The 18,576-nt window shown below is 41.3% G+C and overlaps 1 protein-coding gene across 5 annotated transcripts in view; it reads right to left on the minus strand.

The window, feature by feature from the left end:
• Positions 1–18,576, minus strand: part of FBXO31 (F-box protein 31) — a 54,595-nt gene that overhangs the window by 7,710 nt on the left and 28,309 nt on the right. For 2 of the 5 annotated variants that reach the window (XM_038753454.1, XM_038753455.1), the window contains 5 exons: positions 16,115–16,191; positions 10,161–10,328; positions 9,214–9,288; positions 5,642–5,751; positions 2,818–2,971 (listed from right to left, as the gene is read on the minus strand). In XM_038753454.1, coding sequence (XP_038609382.1) covers positions 2,818–2,971; positions 5,642–5,751; positions 9,214–9,288; positions 10,161–10,328; positions 16,115–16,191 — 584 coding nt within the window. Of the gene's footprint in view, positions 1–2,817; positions 2,972–5,641; positions 5,752–9,213; positions 9,289–10,160; positions 10,329–16,114; positions 16,192–18,576 lie in introns of those variants that run through there. The other 3 variants (XM_038753452.1, XM_038753451.1, XM_038753453.1) reach the window with 3 other exon arrangements.

Here is an 18,576-nt window from a genome sequence, read left to right on the forward strand (position 1 = left end):
TACTATGTGCCAGGCACTGTACTAACCTCTGAGGTATATACAAGCAAAGTGGGGTTTTTTCTAAATAGTATTTATTTTATTTAATGGTACTTAACACGCTTACTATGTACCAGTCATTATGTACTATGTAACAGACACTTAGTGCTGAGGTATCTACAAGATAATGAGGTGTCCCACACGGGGCTCAGTCTTAATCGCTGTTTTACAGATGAGGGACTGAGGCACAGAGAAGTGAGAGGACTTGCCCAGGGTCAAAGAGACGAGTGGAGGAGCTGGGATTAGAACCCGGGTTCTTCCAACTCCCAGACCTGTGTTCAATCTACTAGGCCACACTACAAAGTGTGCAGGCTGAGTTAAATAATAATAATAATAATAATGATGGCATTTATTAAGCGCTTACTATGTGCAAAGCACTGTTCTAAGCGCTGGGGAGGTTACAAGGTGATCAGGTTGTCCCACGGGGGGCTCACAGTCTTAATCCCCATTTTACAGATGAGGTCACTGAGGCCCAGAGAAGTTAAGTGACTTGCCCAAAGTCACACAGCTGACAATTGGCAGAGCTGGGATTTGAACCCATGAACCTCTGACTCCAAAGCCCGTGCTCTTTCCTACTGAGCCACGCTAAGGTAGGAAGGGGCAAGATGACTGAATGCTTTAAAGCCCGTACGGGGATTCTATTTGATGTGGAGGTGGAAGGGCATTCACTGTAGGTTCTTGAGGAGCAGGGAAACATGGACTCAAGGTTTTTGTAGAAAAATGATTCAGGCAGTTAAAGCATGGACTGGAGAGGGGAAAGACAGGAAGCAAGAAGGTCAGCAAGGAAGGCTGATATGGTAATCGAGGCAGAATAAGAAAAGTATTCAAAATAACATAGTAGCAGCTTGGATGGAGAGGAAGGGGCAGATGGTATGATGTTGTGAAGGTTGAACCGACAGGCTCTGGTCGCAGACTGAATATCAGCGTTCATTTAAAGATGAGTCAAGGATAACTCCATGGTTATGGGCTTGTGAGACATGTCGGATGGTGGTGCTGTCTACAGTGATGGAAAATTCAGGGGGAGGACAGGGAAAATTAGTTCTGTTCTGGATGTTAGGTTTGAGATGTCGGCAGGACATCCAAATATAAATGTCTTGAAAGCAGGAGGAAATATTAGACTGCAGAAAAGAGAGATCAGGCTGGAGATATAGTTTTGGGAATCATCCGTTTACAGATGGTAGTTGTCTCTACTCCTAGGCTTAGTACAATTCTTGGCAAATAGTCAGCTTTCAACAAATACCACCACTATTATTAGTATACCTTAACAGGAGACTAAGGTTGATGCCTGTAATATAACCAAAAGAAAGTTGATTTTTTTTTTCCTCTTCCTTAGGTGACACAACAATCTGGATGCTGACAGATGATCAACATCTAGATAGAAACCCATCAGGGAGAATGCTTGACCACTTGACAGCATGGCTTAGTGGAAAGAGCACAGGCTTGGGTTCTAATCCCGACTCCACCACTTGTCCGCTGTGTGACCTTGGGCAAATCACGTAATTTCTCTGTGCCTCAGTTACCTCATCTGTAAAATGGGGATTAAGACTGTGAGCCCCTCATGGGGCAACCTGATGAACTTGTATCTGCCCCAGCGCTTAGAACAGTGCTTGGCACACAGGAAGCACTTAACAAATACCATTATTATTATTAGTGACTCGGAAGAGTCCATCAGGAGCAAAATTTCTGTCACTCATAAACGTAAACTGTCCCACCTGGAGGACATTTTCAGGAACTAGACCCAATAACAGATCCCAGAAAAGAGGAAAGACAGGAAGCCCAGCAATGTTTCTGGCATTCTGACATTGTTTAACTCTAGTAAGGGTTAAGTTGCAAGAAAGGAAAGGTTACGTCTAGTACTATATTTTCTTTCACAAATTTAATCACCCTTCTAAAGAATAACTGTGAATCTATAAAATGCTACACCCCAGACTATAACAATTTGGCTCAACATACTCAGCAGCATTACCTCAGTAGCCTAACTACATTTCATGGGGGTACTGAGCCCAAGGGTAGGATGGAATAGGATGGATGTGGCCAGTCTGTTTCCTCTAAGACACTTACGTTAGGCATTGGAAACTGGTGCACACAGGGAGTGTGTTGTAAATAGGGGAGGCTACCACCACCCAGGAGAGATTCTCTGCTGGAAGAAAGTTTGCTTCAGCGGCAAATACAGGAATTTTGAAGGGAAATTATTCTTTCGCTCCACCCCCACACACCGTCCTTAAGGATGTTAAGTAATGCTCACACAGGAATAAGAGATAGGAGAATTTGTTTCCCAGTGGGAAGGTAGAATTCAATTAGCAAGCAATCTCTGAGACTATAGTAAGAATAATTCTTCCTCGAGATGGTGCCCCCATGACTAACTGCTTTCTAGAACCAGGGCTACCTTTCTGACACCCATTCAACCTATTCTTTGAACACACAGTTCTAACCCATGTTTTCAATTTGTGTTTTGACCAGAATGTGACTAGGGAACTAAGGAATGTTCTTCCAACTACGCAAACATACACGGGTCGTCGGAATAACAGGGGAGTACCACAGGGCAAGTTTACTTTATGCGAGAACATAGCCCTCACAGTATAGGAGAACAAGGTGTACTTGCACAGATATCTGCATTTTATATATATATCCAAGCAGATAAATCTGAGCACAAATGGGCTCAGATCAACAACTCCCTTATGCCTGACCAAAGAAAGAAAACATAGCTAATCATTCAAAAAGGAGCCAAGAATGACACAAGAGTCAGCCCAGCCAAGACAGTGATGATGTTGACACACTTACGGTTATTTTAGTCCCCTTTGCACATTTGCCATGGAAGCTGAGCATGACAATCTCCAAGCCGTGACTCCCATAAGTTCCCTTGAAGAGACCTGGCCTTATGAGGTCATCAGGGTTACTAGGAGGGAGGAAGATGCGCCGATATGTCAGGCAGTTACTGAAAAAGAGGCAGAGAGATCACACCAATCAGATCAAGAGGATCAGAGCAAAGTAGAGAACATGAGAAAAACCTCAAAAACTATCGTCTCCTTTCCGTCAGTGCCCGGACAAAACGAGGCTTAATTGTTGGCTTAGAAAAGTGAAATAGTACAATTACATAGCACACGAGTTTTTCAACTTGAGGTTTGCCAAAAAAGAGGTCCAGCACTTCAGACAGTACCTCATCAATATGAACTAGTCCTTTTAAATGAAGTGCTCATCATGCAATGGTTCTACATGTTGCTGATCTAAGAAATGAATATTCCAGCCCCAAATATTTACTGGGGAAGTGAAAGAAAGGCTGCCTAGAATTTACAATTGGTTCGTTAAACCTCCTTTCCTGATTAGGGGGCTAAAATTCATTATCAATAGTGAATATCTGGAAATCACTGGTCAATAAAGATGAATCTTCTATTGTTATTTTTTTTTCAATTTAGAGATCGGGAAAATGCTGGAGATGAAAAGTTAGGGAGAGGAAGGGGCTATCAGAGGCTGGAGGGGAAATGGTATATTCATAGCAAGAAAAGACTGAAGGAAGGCAGGGGTTAGCCAGGAGGACTAAGGTTAGAAAATGAAGAGATCAATTATTGGTGCTAGAACTATGAGAATGGTGGAAAAAACCCCAATGTAGGCTAGATTTGGTTTTGGGTTTTTTTTTTTTATGTGACAGGATGTCACACTTTTTGCATTATATAATTAACTTTCTAATCTGATGCTTATCATTAGATTGAGATTAAGATCAGGCCACATCACAGGGGCTCTTACCTAACCCTGTCCTGTTCATGAAAAGGAGAATTTGCCCCAACTTTATGTAGTTATTTATATGTGGTTCTTTTTCTCATCAGGTTGCAATTAAGAAAGCCAGGGCATTTTAGGTCATATTAGCTCCAGTCAGCTGGGATATAGGGCAAAGTGCCCAAGATATTTAAAACTGGGAAATAAATCTGTGCCGATATGAAAAAGGACTTCCCAAACTGCAGAGAAGCGGTGTGGCTCAATGGAAAGAGCACGGGCTTTGGAGTCAGAGGTCATGGGTTCAAATCCCGGCTCCACCAATTGTCAGCTGTGTGACTTGGGGCAAGTCACTTCACTTCTCTGGGCCTCAGTTCCCTCATCTGTAAAATGGGGATTAAGACTGTGAGCCCCCCGTGGGACAACCGCATCACCTTGTCACCTCCCCAGTGCTTAGAACAGTGCTTTGCACATAGTAAGCGCTTAATAAAATGCCATTATTATTATTATTATTATAAACTATACACTCCAAAGATCTCCTCTTATATTTCCTTTCTATTCCTTTACTTCCCCAGCAACTTGTATCAAGCTCTCCCATTATATTCTCCCATTTCCTCTATACGTAATTTTTTTTTAAATGTATTCATTGTAATGTCTGTCTCCCCCTCTGGACTGCAAGCTCTCTGGGGGTATGCTTAGCAACTCTACTACACTGTACTTTCCCAGGGGCTCAGCACACAATAAACTTTAAGTAAATATTACTGATTGACTGACTGATTGCTCTGCATACATTAGGTGTTCTTTTGATGTGGCCAACAGTAAAGGACTAGGCCAAAGAGTCCCCATTTGGATGGTCACCTGTAGTGTAAAGAACCAGGTGGTATTTCCAGCACTGAACCTTGCCCACAGATTTTTGAGACCACTGAAGATAAACTAAGAAGAGGAGTTAATCATGAATGCTGGGTGGAACCAGCTTGGACCCAGCTAAACTGTAGTTTGGTCAGTCCCTCAATCATCCTGGCAAAGGTTCACTCTCTTCCCATGTACCATTTTTGGAATCTCTGAAGCTTCTTTCCCAGGCCCCACTGGGTCAGGACTACAAAGTCTAGTCGTGCTCCTTAGGCCTGATTTGTGCAGAGTTCCAGCAGGAGAGAGGGGCCCCCTCAGAGTTGCCCAGCCTCCATTCCCTTGTCGACACGAAAGCCGCAAAATCCAGCCTCAGAGGAAAGAACTACCACTACCATCACTCTGCTGGGAAGTGCAGAGGCGTGTCAGAGGCATTCTAATCAGGAAAGACAGGGGAATACTGAACCACGGAAATGCCCTGCTCAACTTCTTTCCTTCACACGCCTCTTCCTCATTTCACAGAGAACATCCAACTGTGACACTAAACAGACTGCACATGGTCACTTCAATTTCTCCCCGACACCTCTTCTATTTCCCACTATAATTCAGACAGGCAGTAGTGGAGGATATTTATGTTCTCTGTAGCCCAAATTATAATGGGTTTACACTCTGCCTATTTGAACATCATGTGGTATCTGGAAGTGAAGTGACACTTTAAAACTAAATTCAGCTCCAATAGAGCTTCCTTGAAAATAGCATTTGCCTTCTTCCAAGGCTTCGATGCCTTCTGAATAGGAAAGGAAATCGATTTTATTCATTAACTACTTGTGTGCTTCCATGGTGGAAGAAGAGTTGCAACAAGGTGAAGGGGATGTTGTGTTTTGGGCACGTATTTACAAGATGGCAACAGCTTTTTAAATCTTGAAAAAATAGCCATGTAGACTGATCCTTAAGAGATAAAAAAGAGAGTTAATAGAACAGCTCAATCAGAGTAAGAAGGCACACCAAATTAGACCACCCTGTACCCACGCAGGATAATACAGTCACTTACTCGTATTGGCTAGTGTAAATGAACTTCATCAAGATAAGCTCCTGCATATGCTCGTGGAAAATATCCTCTAGAGTGCGTCCCCATTCTTCCCTCAGCCATGTTCGGAATTCCTTCCAAAATAATACGATCCATGAAATTCACCGTAAGAACACTGGCATCAACAGATGTTTAACCACGACCATGCCCCCATCTCCTTAGTCATATGCTACATATTTTATCACAGTGTGAGACTAGGTATTTCCAATAGGCAATGAAATATTTGGCGCCTACTGATTCCATTTGTAACGATTAATGTATTGTAGCCACAACCAGAGCCCTGTATTTCTGATACGGCAGAGTCCAGCAGACTCTAAAAGAGTTTAGAAAAGAATTACCATTTGTTACCTAAAGTTGGCATGTTACTGCCCCAAATCCAAGCAGAATGTCAGATATTATTATGCTGATTGAAAGGATGCAGCCCTTTGGAGAAAGGAGGCTGTAAAAAAGTCACACAAATAAGTGGGATTAGTCAGCTCTGTTGTGTGGGGGGCAGTGGGGAGTGGCAACCTGGTGAAAAGGTGTTGAAAACAATCAAATGAAAACCACCATAATCTTATTTTATGGTCTCTTTCTTCCCCACAATCTCACAAACCTGAATTTACATGTCTTTAAAAACATGGATGTCTTGAACTCAATAAATAGGTATATTTGTTGAGACATAAAAGGAAAAGTGAGTGAATGTAAGGAGCAAAGGTTTTAGTGCCAAAATAGTAGTTCCGGACTTGATCAGATTAGTATCACAGGCAAGGCCTCCAAAAGGTTAGAATCTTGTTTTCACAGAACAGAAAAATCAAAGGAATACTAACCAGGCCATTTAGGCCAGACAAAACACTTGTTATGAAAATATCTTATTCAGATTTTGGAAAGATTGGAAGCTGAGCCCTGAAGATAAGCTAAGACTTGTTTCAAACCCCCTAGAGAAGATCAAAAAGACAAATTGTTTTGGACAAAATTGGAGAATGGGAGGAAAATCTAGTAATGAATTTGGGCCCTGTGGGTCCCCGGCCAGTCCACTCCATTGGAGATGGACCATCCCTGAAAATAGAGCTCTGCAGGAACCAAAAATCTTGGGCCAGGCCCAACTCCAGAAGAAAGGGCCTATACCCAATCTCATTCTTCTCCAAAGATGCTGGGCTCCACCAGCACTAGGGTGGCATACAGGTGTAGCTAGCTCTAAGGGCTACTGTGATATTTATGCCAGCTGGACTTGTGCAAGCAGGGCAGCATTATAACTCTCAAGCTCCCTAGGGGCTTTGCCCCACCACCTTTTAAATACTGGCCACTCGGCTGGTTAAAAAAGTTAAAAGAATATAGTATCTTGGTATCCCTCTCCATTCTTTTGAAATTTTTTAAAAATTTAAATCTAACAAAAATCCCTTTTAAAAAGTCCTTTTTGCGCATGGTGAAGTATCTATGGGACTGGTCGGTACTAGGGCCCTAAAACTGTTAAATCACTTCCATCCTTAAAAATGCTGCAGTGTTGAATGTTCAGGGTAAGGGGGGCGGGGGGGTTAGAGGGGCTTTTTAAAATTCATTTTTGTCTTTCAAAATCTGATTAATCCAAATACAAAGTTAAATGATTACTTGAGTAAAATACCACTATTCAATTTTCAGTCAACAAGGGTGCTTTATTCCTGTCATCACTGCCTTCTTAAACTGACAGCTTATAACTATTTAAATCAAACTTTTGCCTGCCACTGTATAAACATGACAGCATCATCTTATGGAAAAAAACACTATACACCTGTTTAGGAAAGGAAAGCATCACAGAAACTCCACTTACATTACTTTTAATGAGAAAACTCTGGATCCCAAGTTGTATAATTAGGCTTTTAACAATATAAACCCATTTCCATTAGCTGTAATAAAAGCCTTTCATATTCTGGAGATCATAACGCAACAGTACATACCTGCCTCAATTTGCTCTATCACAACATACTACACTGAGGAAGCAGCAAATGATAAAGTTTTCCCAACATTTTACATATGAAAGAAGGGCAGAATGAAGAAAAGATCTCATTAAGCTGGACCCTTAAATTTCAGTACAAAATATTTCTGCATCCTGGGACTTGTAACAAATGTTCTGGGGCTTAGAGGAGAATTAAAGCTGAGAAGCAGAGATATGCCAACGTCTTCCAAATGTTTACTCAGTAAAGAAAATTCCAATTTTAGTAAGAATTAGGAAGAGCAATTGCTTCAAAAGCTTTTGACATTTAAAAATGCATGGCTACCATACGTCAGGCTCACAACAAAATAAGGCACAAACTGTGCAAGGAAAAGTTTGTGGGAGAACAAAAGGAGTCCTGAAAAGAAGCTTATAAACAAAATATACATTTTAAAATTATCCCTAAACTTGTGTGAAAGGGAAAACAAGTGACGCAAGCCCACTGGTCGGTATGCAGGCTTATCTATGTGGTGGGGGGGGGGGGGGGGGGGGGGGCATTACACCAGGATTTTAATTCAGAATTATCAGAGTAGCTGATCATCCCTGAAGATCACCAATTGAGGAAGAGCTTCACTAGGCCTAAAAAACCAAAAATATTTCATGTTCTTTTTCTCCATTATCAATCTTTCCTTAATTCACCCTTTTGGAACTACAAGATTGTCACATACTCCAGGGTGGCACAGTAACTTCTGAAACCTTCATAAATATCATTTGTCCAATGTTCTATTAGGACCAAACAGTAGTTTTGGTTAAATGAACACTTTCACTTTCCTTTAAATGGGGAATACACTTCCAATAATTACTACACTCAAATAATACTAAACCCTCCTTCCCACGCAGCCCCCACCCCTCCAATCCCTCACTGCTTGTTCCAGGTCCTGAGGCCAAAACAAACAAAAAAAAATTCCTAAGACTCATGGAGAGAAGAGAAGCTCCCTCCAAACCTTCAACCTCCCTCCAAACCTTCCTTTTTCTCCATTTAAATTGCTAGTAAGGATGGCAGCACTCTGCTCCTCACTTGTGCTTCTCCACTCCCTAAAACATGAATTTTTACGTGAGTTGTTAGGGAGTCAAGACACTAGAATATCAGAGTCCATACTAACAACAGAATGCCAGCCGGCATAAGCCTCCACCCTACCTACCCATGCTCTGCTGGGAGGCGTGACAGCCCAACAACACCCATAAAGGCCTTGCCCTTGCTTTGTGGGTGGGAAGAGGAAAAAAGGGGAGACAGAGTCTCTCCCCTCATCCAGCATAAACCTATGGAGTCATCTCTCTACAGATTTACAACAGGTCATTCTCCCACAGAACCAGATTCAAAGCTTCTAACTGCTAATTCTAATGAGGATGAAGGCATTACTGTATGGTGCACACATTTCTGAAGAACAGAATCTACCCAAATACATATACATAATAACAAACCAGCTCTGGAGACAAAGTTAAACACAATCTGCTGCAAAATGGGGAAAGTATTCAAGACTTGTCCTTCAGTCTTCAAAACCACGACAATAATCAATATATGAATATTGTTTCAGTTTCCGATATATATAGATATGTAGGACGGCAGCTCTATAGATAACAGGCTTACCTCCTGCCTCCCTCCTGACATCCGATGGTGATCAGTCTGGTTGCACTTTGTAGAAAACTCATCCTTCTTCACTATCTAGAATATACAGAGAGAAAGGAATTTGCAGAAAATGGTGTTAGGAGGGTAATTCAGAAACCACCACCACAACATGCAATGGTAAAACTAGAACAAAATGGGCAGGGAAACTGCATGTAGAGGCACCAGACCCTCCACCTTCCCTAAGCATACTTCCCCTACCACGAAGCCCTGGCTCAGCCCAGACGGTGGGAATGAAGCCTTATACAATAATTCCCCTATCAGAGGAAAGGCAGGGAGTGGCATTCTGAAAATAGTACTTGTTTCTATCCAGTTGAGTTTCTCGCCTTGACATCCCACATCCCCTCCAAATGATGATCCCAGTCTCCTCTTCAACCACTTATGATGCTAGTTTCCACAGAAGCTAAAGTCCTAATTCAAAGTATGAGCTCATCTCATTAGGACCCCCGCCACGGACATCCATTCTCAAAGCTGCTCATCTGCCAAACAAGGACGTATAGGCTTGGTGGATTACTGCAATGCAGGTACCCCTGCATAAGGAAAAAACAAACAGTGAGGAACTAGGATGTGGTGGGAAGCCCACTTTGTTCCACCTGAAAGGAGAATCAATAGTTTTCTCTGAATTCTGATTTTCAGAGCTTCCTCGAGCCAAATAACATTAAAGAAATGATGTATAAGAAGGGTAAAGTTAGAGGAAGATTTCCTTCCCTTCTGTGTGGATCAGTTCCTGGCAGAGTATGGTCTGAAGCCAACAACATGAACTCATCATTTTTAGCAAGTATCCAAAACTTAACATGAGCAGAATTCACGAAGCAGTACAGACTGCCCCTCCCCACGCCCAACCCCACCCTCCATGAATTGAGGTATGTCTGCCCACCCTAGACAAAGCTAAGAACTGGGCTCTACCTTACCTGAATATGCCCATTGTGAGGCCCTTTGTGGCCATACATGCACTCAACAGTGGCAGATTTTCTCTCCATTAAATGAATCCTGAAGAGCGGTTTGAACCTCATTGGGTCATCAACGTGGGGGTCGTGGGGTGGCAGGTACATCCAGCCAATGATGAATAAACCATCTACCTGAACCAAGAAAAGGGAGAGGGCATAACTACTTGAAAGGGTTAAAACTACTTCTAACCCTTGGTGGCAGCAACTCCGAGTTCCAGTTTTAGCATCCCTCCAGTTGGGCTACATGCTGCTTCCCCTAGGCACTAAGATTACTGTGGGCATATCCACAAAGTTGAAGAACTGCATTCCTATATAATCAGCTTTCGGTGTAAATACAAAGCATATTCTCAATGAGGAGGAGGAAGAGATTAACAAGTCCTAATGAGTTGATGGGAGAAGGGGGAGGGGGAACTGGAAATCTAGGATTCACATCTGCTTCACCAAATCACATGGCACTTGGTGGCTCTTAGCTCTAGGGAGGCAGTTGAATCTCTTCAGGTTCTAATTGGCCTGCAGCAAAAGCACAATGGCAGCTAGTCTTTCATGAGGGGTTCTATTTTTTCCTTAATTATTCACTGCTTTCAGAAGACACATTTCCCCCTACTGTATTACTCACTGCCAGTAAGAAAAACAATTATCTCCTTCCCTTGTTGAATGAAAAAATAGAAATTCAACCACCTCCAGCTCTTATTCTGCTTGTCTCCAAGAGGAAACATTCTAAATGCAAGTCAAATCTGTTGTCCAGCACCACTAAAGGCAAATGGAAAAATGCATTTTTAATGGATAGTTTGTCCTAGGTCCACTGTACTTAAGTAACATTTGTCCTTCAGCAATGCTTTGCCTCTGAAGGAACTCCCAACATAGGAATAAAGGGAAGTGGGGCCCTTTTAAGGCACAATCCATTCAATGCTCAGAAACAGGGGTGGTCAAATTTCCATTCATTTCTCACTCAAAGGATGCATTTGCTTTAAGTAGGTGAAAAACTGAAAACATTGAAAATATTCTTCTAAATCTGTCAAATGTATTACTCATCACTTAAGAAAGTATTCCCACAAAATCCTACCTTCCTACCTCAATGTTGATAAGGATATAATTCAAACAATGGTATTTATTGAGCACTTACTGTAAACACTTGGGAAAGTACAATTCAAAAAGAGATGGAAGACATGATCCCTGCTCACAAGGAGCTTTCAGTCTATGAGGGGGAGACGGACATTAGAATAAATTAGAGATTGGGGAAATAGCATAGTAGTATAGAACAGAGTAAAATGCTATGTATATAAGTGCTGTGGAGTTGAGTGCCAAAGTGCTTAAAAGGTAAACAGCCAAGAGCAAAGGCGGTGCAGATAGAAGAAATGAGGACTTAGTCCAGGCTAAATGGGATGTTCAACAAAGAAATGCAGGCAGTTCTTCCATAATGAGTGTATTCTTCCATATGTCTTGCTTCACATGCTTTTGGGGAATTAGGGAACATCCTTCTACAAGGCACATGCAAAGCCTGAAAGTGATTCAGTATCAGAAGAAACATTTGTGTGCAGAGGGGCAGCATCAATCCAGGCATGAGTTCATTAGTGTAAGTTTACCTTAATGTGGGCTGCATCAAGAAGGTAACTCCCATATTATAGGAGAACTGACTTAATGGTGGAGCATATGCTCCAGACGCAAACCAAACTATGCGGTGATCAAGCTAGAGTACTGGAGAGCAGAGAGTTTGAAAATGCCCTTATCATTCAAGGGCCAGAGTGGGTAAGGTGTAGAAAGTTCCACAGTTATAAGTAAGACACAGGAGAGGCACCTGAACGGTTCTTGGGAAAAGAATGGCAAAAGCTTCTACTATTTCTGCATATGCTCAGGAAATGAAAAATAACTTCTGCATCAAATTGGTTGGGGTAATGATAGGTACAATGGATAAAGGATAGAGGAAATATAGCACTGAAAAAATAAAAAATGAAGAGGTAATGAACATAATCTAGAGGGATAACTTTTGTAGAAAATTCTTCAATGACTTAAGTCCCAGTAAGTCATATTTAAACCAAGAATGAACGCATAACTTGGAAATATTGTGGAAATAAGTTGAATATGCCACTGACAAAGTGAAACATGGAAAACACCCAGGCTGACAGAAAGTAACACCAGAAGCTCTCGAAGGAAGAGGTGAATTTGTTATTTTATGAACTGACTTCAATGTTTAACATGAGCCAAGCACACTCCCAACTGCCTGGAAAAAACGTTACTTGTTTTCCATCAATCAATAGCATTTCTTGAATGTTTACTTGTGGAGAGCACTGTACTATGTGCTTGGGAGAATTCAAAACAACAGAGTTGGTAGACAAGATCCTTGTCCACAAGGAGCAGAGGGTGGGGAAAAAGAGGACAGGGAGGAGGGAATTAGAGGGTGGGCTTTGAGAGCATATGGTGAGATCACAGAGGGTTAAGGGTTTTAAGAGATTGTCCAGAACCATGGCAGCTTAAATTGGTGCTTCTTGCAATTAACTGCAAAACTGACTGCAGGTACTTTCAGGTGGGTGAGAAGGAACACACCCAATAAAAGGATCTTTGAGAGTAGCAAATGTTGGCAAGTAAACAAATGGCTGTTTCATATTTGAAGATGTCCCTGCCATCAATGATATTCTGTCCATGTATGTAAATGTTGCTGAAAGCAACATATGAAATGTAGTTTTCCATATGAAAATGTATTCCATATGAAATGAAAATTTTCCATTTTCCATATGAAAATGTAGTAAAAAGCATCTCTTCAACCAAGCAGTGAATTCCTGTTTATGAAGAAAAGCTCAATATCTTCAAAACTATATCCACTAATACATCTCTCTCAAAGTCTACCCAAGAGTTATATTAACCTGCATCAAAAATGACCTCAAACTGCACATAAGTACACCTATCTGGCTTTCATATTCAAAGACGACAAATACTGACACAGAGTTCTAGTCATGCCTGTAGCTAAACAGAGCTATGGAAATTAGATACTCCATTGCTCACTGGGTGCAAGTAAAGACAGCCCTATGCAGTACTGACAGACTTAATGCTAGAAGTGCCTGCTACTATTTGAAAATCTAAGTCTTGGTCTCCTGTCTTTGTGAAATCTCTGCTCAGGGGGAAAAGCCTCTCTAGAGCTGTCACCCGTCAGTCCGGTCAGTTTGCTGCGGTGGCCGCCCAAGAGTCCACTGCTGCACTAAACTGTTTGAGACTGTACTTCTCTGGGTCTTTAACAACTTTACTCTGTCCATCCTTCTTATGGAGACCCCATATTGATTTATCATGCAGCAGCCCCTACTGCCACCATATTACTCAGAGGAATCAAACAGAACAATACAGTTTCACCAAAACAGTTCACAGGATCAATCATTCATATTTATAGAGTGTTTACTATGTGCAGAGCACTGTACTAAGTGCTTGGGAGTGTGCGATGTAAGAGACATTCCCTGCCCACAATGACCTTACTGTCTAAAGAGGGAGGCAGACATTAATATAAATAAATTACAGATGTGGACATTAGTGTTGTGAGGCTAGGAACAGGACTGAATGAAGGAAGCACAACAGGGCCATGCAGAAAGAGGGCAGAAGGGAGTGGAAGACAAGGAAAAGAGGGCTTAATCAGGGAAGGCCAGGTGGGTGGAGATGTGCTTTCAATAAGGCTTTCAAGGTAGGGCAGAGTCACTCTTTAGGAAATTTACAGGGAGCGAGGAATCAGTTTTGATGATGGGTAACTGGCTTTTTCTTCATTGATGATGATGATATATATATATATATATATATATATATATATATATATATATATATATATACACTAGGGATGCAGCACCTACAGAAAGTAAAATACAAGAACTGAAGATGCAGCATCTTGAAGTTAGTCAAGAGATAAGTATCTTGTTAAATATATGCTACGAATTCTGCTTAGAAAGATTTCTGCATTTAGAAAGTAAAGCAGTTGAAGATGCGGAAAATTACATCTGCCCGGACCAGAAAATAAACAAAGACAACCCATACGATGGTGAATGCAGCAGGAAAAAAGCACTGTGGGACATTTTCAACACCATAACATCTGCCCATGAAGATAAGAGTAAATCTTCATTCCACTGTCTGGCCAGCAACGTAAAGAGGCTAAAAATATTGGTCAACAGGCTCTGAGGAAGACAAAATGGCTGGTACTCTGTGAGGCAATGCATGTGAACAGCCTCACTCCAAAAACATATTCCATACAAAGGAATTACAAAGTTTAGAAGTGTTAAAGGAAGAAGCAGCAAAATTTTATAGAAAGAGCATGAGGCTGGGAGACAAGGAACTTGGGTTCTAATTCCAGCTCCATCACCTGCCCGTTGTGTAACCTTGGGCAAGTCATGACTTCTTTGGGCCTCTATTTCTTCATCTGTAAAATAGGGATAAAATAACTGGTCTCCCTCCCATCTTAGACTGTGAGTCCCATGTGCAACAGAGTCTGTGTCTGATCTAATCTAATTACCTTCTGCCTACCCCTACGCTTAGTAAGTGCTTGGCACAAAGTAAGCTCTTAACATACGCTACAACTACTAATAAAGACACCATGTGAGGTCACACAAAGCAAAACAAAGATGGTGGGCCCTGTAGCCTACGGGTGAGACAACAGATTGTCCCCTGAGAAGCAGAAAAAACTTCCACAAAAAAAATTTTTAAATCCCCAAAACGGGAATACCCTAGGCATAGCCAGTGACATAGTACAGTGCTCTGCACATAGTAAGCGCTCAATAAATACGATTGATGATTATGGTTGGAAATTGATGCGGTGAGTAAGGATAAAGAACCACCTCAGGGAGGGGGATTTAAGTGCTGCACATTTACAAATTACTATTAAATGGGAAGCCCTTGTTGATTTGTATATTGAGTCTATTTCTAAATGAATGTTTTCAATTCACAAATACTCATCTGCAAGTCCCAATTTAATCCTTGGCAATCACTGGTCAGGCAGCCCTACTATTAAGCATTAACAGGATCTGCTTTAAAATGGCTCACTTGAATGGACGAGCAACCTAATTTCCTGTTTTGGAATATAGAAGTGAATGCAAGAAAAGTTTTTTTCCACTCTTACCCAATCTGCAGCCCGACTAATCTACTGATTTGGGTTAAACAATCCTATATTCTACACTGGATGGCTTCTTTTGGGCAGTCCTGAAAAATTAATGACCCTACTAGAAGCAGTGGAAGGCTAGCAAAGAACTTCTATGATCCTGATGAGCCTTGCTTTTAAAGTTGATTTCAATTTCACTAATTAGTCCACAGTAGGTTTGGGGAAAGTCAACTGACAGCAGTTGCTTAGCTTTCCTAGTTCTACTGCTGTTCTTTGCTGAATGCAGCAACGTTTCTCCATGTTATTCTATTCAATTTAATGTGCAATAAGCCCAGCAGGTAATGTTTATGTGGCCCAAAATTTGCATATATTCAATCTCTTAGTGAAGACTGATTTTATTCCACATTCACTCTGTGTTCAGAGTGGTGACTTTCTCCTCCTGGCCCTGGGTCCAAGCAGCTATTTTAAATGCTAAGAAAGGACAGTGATGGACGTTAAATGGCTCAAATACTATGGCTCTCCACCAGCATGTCCAGTCTTCAAAAGCCTCAAACCCATAGACAGATGAGCAACCCTGAAGGTAGCACACTGGAGCTCAAGAATAGGCTTTTTGTGGCAATTTCTGAAGATGCCTTCATCTTCCAAAAAGAAAGTTCCTGCGCCCATGAAAAGCCTCACAATATCAGGTAAATTTCTGGTTCCCCATAAGCCACTCTTCAACATTTCTTTGTAACAGACTGGGTGCTGGTTTATCCTGAATGAACGGGGAAGGTAAATGACATGAGGTTCTGCATCCAGAACAACCCCTGGCTATTTGCTCACGATAAGATGCTCCTGAGGGACACATCGCATTACTTACCACAACATTTAACAGTCCCCCATAGGGTCCAATATCTGGCTGCCACAATCCCAAAATGTGCCTGTAGCGGTGAAGCACTACGGAAAAAGAGAGACAGCAAGTCCGGGTTTTCAAACTGAACACAATAGCGTGAATAAGAGGAAATATCAGTATCAACAGCACTTCTTGAGGGTCTATCATATGCAGAGCACTGACCTAGGCACTTATACAAGATGCAGCTTGTACCCTCGAGAACTTTAAGGAAATGATAGTGGATTTAAAAAAAAAAGATACAAGTAATCTTGAAAAATACATTAATAAGAAAACTTTACAAAAACCTTATCGAAACTTTATGGAGATTTGACAATGAACAGCGTTTTTAAATAATTATAAAAATACCTGTCTCATTAGTGGCACTAACAAGTGATTGGGAACAAGAGGTTAACTATAACATAATGCCGTACAAAATTTGAAACTTAAAAGAGAACAGCCTAGTTTACAAATCAGCAAACACACACATACAGAAGTTAAGAAATACCCAGCCAAAAGTCCTCTGTTATAAAACATATCCTCGTCAAAGCCAAAACATACGCTGACGTCAGTAGAGAGGAGCAAAAGTATCCTTATTTGAACATGTTTTTATTGAGCTGGACAAATGCATGCTGCTTCTCTAAATGTAGGGGGTGGGGAGGAAAAGAGTGGGCAGATCAAACAGAGCAAAAGCCAGGGATTTCTTCAGACAATCTTTCCTCTTGCAAACTGACACTTTCCTAAGAGTCTCAGACCCCAGTTATTTACCATTCTCATCATGTTGCATTGGAGGACTTCGCATTCAAAGGTCACAGGGTTAGGATTTCACTGTGACTCAACTCATGGAAAAGCTTCGGTCTAGTTCAGTGTACTTCTGCTTATTGTGTATTTAACAATCAACTCTCTGGCTCTTCCCAAACCCTGTGGACTATGGAACCTTTTCCACATACAAAACATGAATCACATCAATGAGGAGAGGAAGGAAAAGGAGGGGAAGAATTGCTCTGTATTTGACAGAAACAGAATCCAGTGTTTGGCCCACTGTCTAAAGTAGAAAGGGTGAGAGAATAACGAGTGACCACAGTCACCAATCCCAGCTCTGGTGTCCTCAGGGAGCTGCCATGAACAGGGCAGCCTCCCTTCTCCCACCCAACTCTGAAATTTCTCTCTGTAAAAGCGGAGGGTAAGCAGAATTTGGGACCCATGAAGTTAGTTTCCTTCCACCGCAACTCCAGGGCCTCCAGGGAGATACTAAATTGCCAGGGCAGCCTCTCTTCCCCTGCCGATACCACCAGAAAAAAGTTTTACAAATATAAACATTGACTATTTTATGCTGGGACCATTTCTGGGGCTTTTGGCTTCCTTTGAAAAGTCATGTGCATAAGACTGAGTCAGGTTAGGGAATGTAGCTTAAAATGGAAAGCTGAATAACAAATTAAATTCAGAGAGGCAACTAAATTACAGTGGTGTCATTCTATTCAGGATTTCTTACCATGAAGCACTGATTACTATAGAATCAACCCAATGAAGTTTCTCTTCCTAATTTCCTTCCAGAAAAAGGGCACTACATCCCGTAAAATAATGAGTGAGAATTTGGATTTTTGTCTCTTGTTAAAATGATTTTTTAATTCTGAAATCAGTTTGCCATGTAGTTACTCTTACGAATGTTGCTTTGTTTAGTTAAGTGTGTCTTTTGCTTCTGCGGTACTGGGCAGGCAGGTAGTTCAGCATTCTGCACAGTCATCAGTCAAATCCTTTAATTGTGTGAAACCCTGAACATTCTCAGACAGGTTTCACCACAATGCCAGACTTTGAACAGATTTCTGTTCTTTGTTGGTGCCTGCTTTAAAAATTCACCAGCTGGTATTTCAGCAGGCCCAACTGACTGGGCATTGCATATCATGCTTCTGCCTTTAGAGCTCCAACCACGTATCACATTTTTATAAAATATTTTTACCCCCATTTTACAGGTAAAGGTCCAAGGGATATTAATTGCAATAAGTAGTAGTAGTAGTAGTAGTAATAGTAATAGTAGTAGTATTATTTAAGTAACCATTTGATACAGTACACTGGTCTAGGTACATAGGGAAAAACAAGCGACATGTTCCCTGCCCACAAGGAGTTTTATTCTCTAATGGGGGAAAGCAAAGTCATACAATTCCCGAAAGAACAGAATCACGCTCTGCAACCATTAGAACACAATGCTTTTCTAATAGCATAAGCATCCATGATAAGAATCAGTGTATAACAAGACGGGAAAACAAAAACCACTCGAACATCCAGTAAGGGCTCAATAAATATTAGTTCTTTGACAACAATAGACACATGTAAGGTGCCAAAATACACTCAAATAAAACTACTGATTACTACATACCTTTAAAGGAAATGCTAAGGGATGGTATTAGATGGAGAGCGACTCCAAGAATGCACACTACCTAAACCCATTTTAATGT

The sequence above is a fragment of the Tachyglossus aculeatus genome, chromosome 11, assembly GCF_015852505.1.
Source record: "Tachyglossus aculeatus isolate mTacAcu1 chromosome 11, mTacAcu1.pri, whole genome shotgun sequence".
NCBI lineage: Eukaryota > Metazoa > Chordata > Mammalia > Monotremata > Tachyglossidae > Tachyglossus > Tachyglossus aculeatus.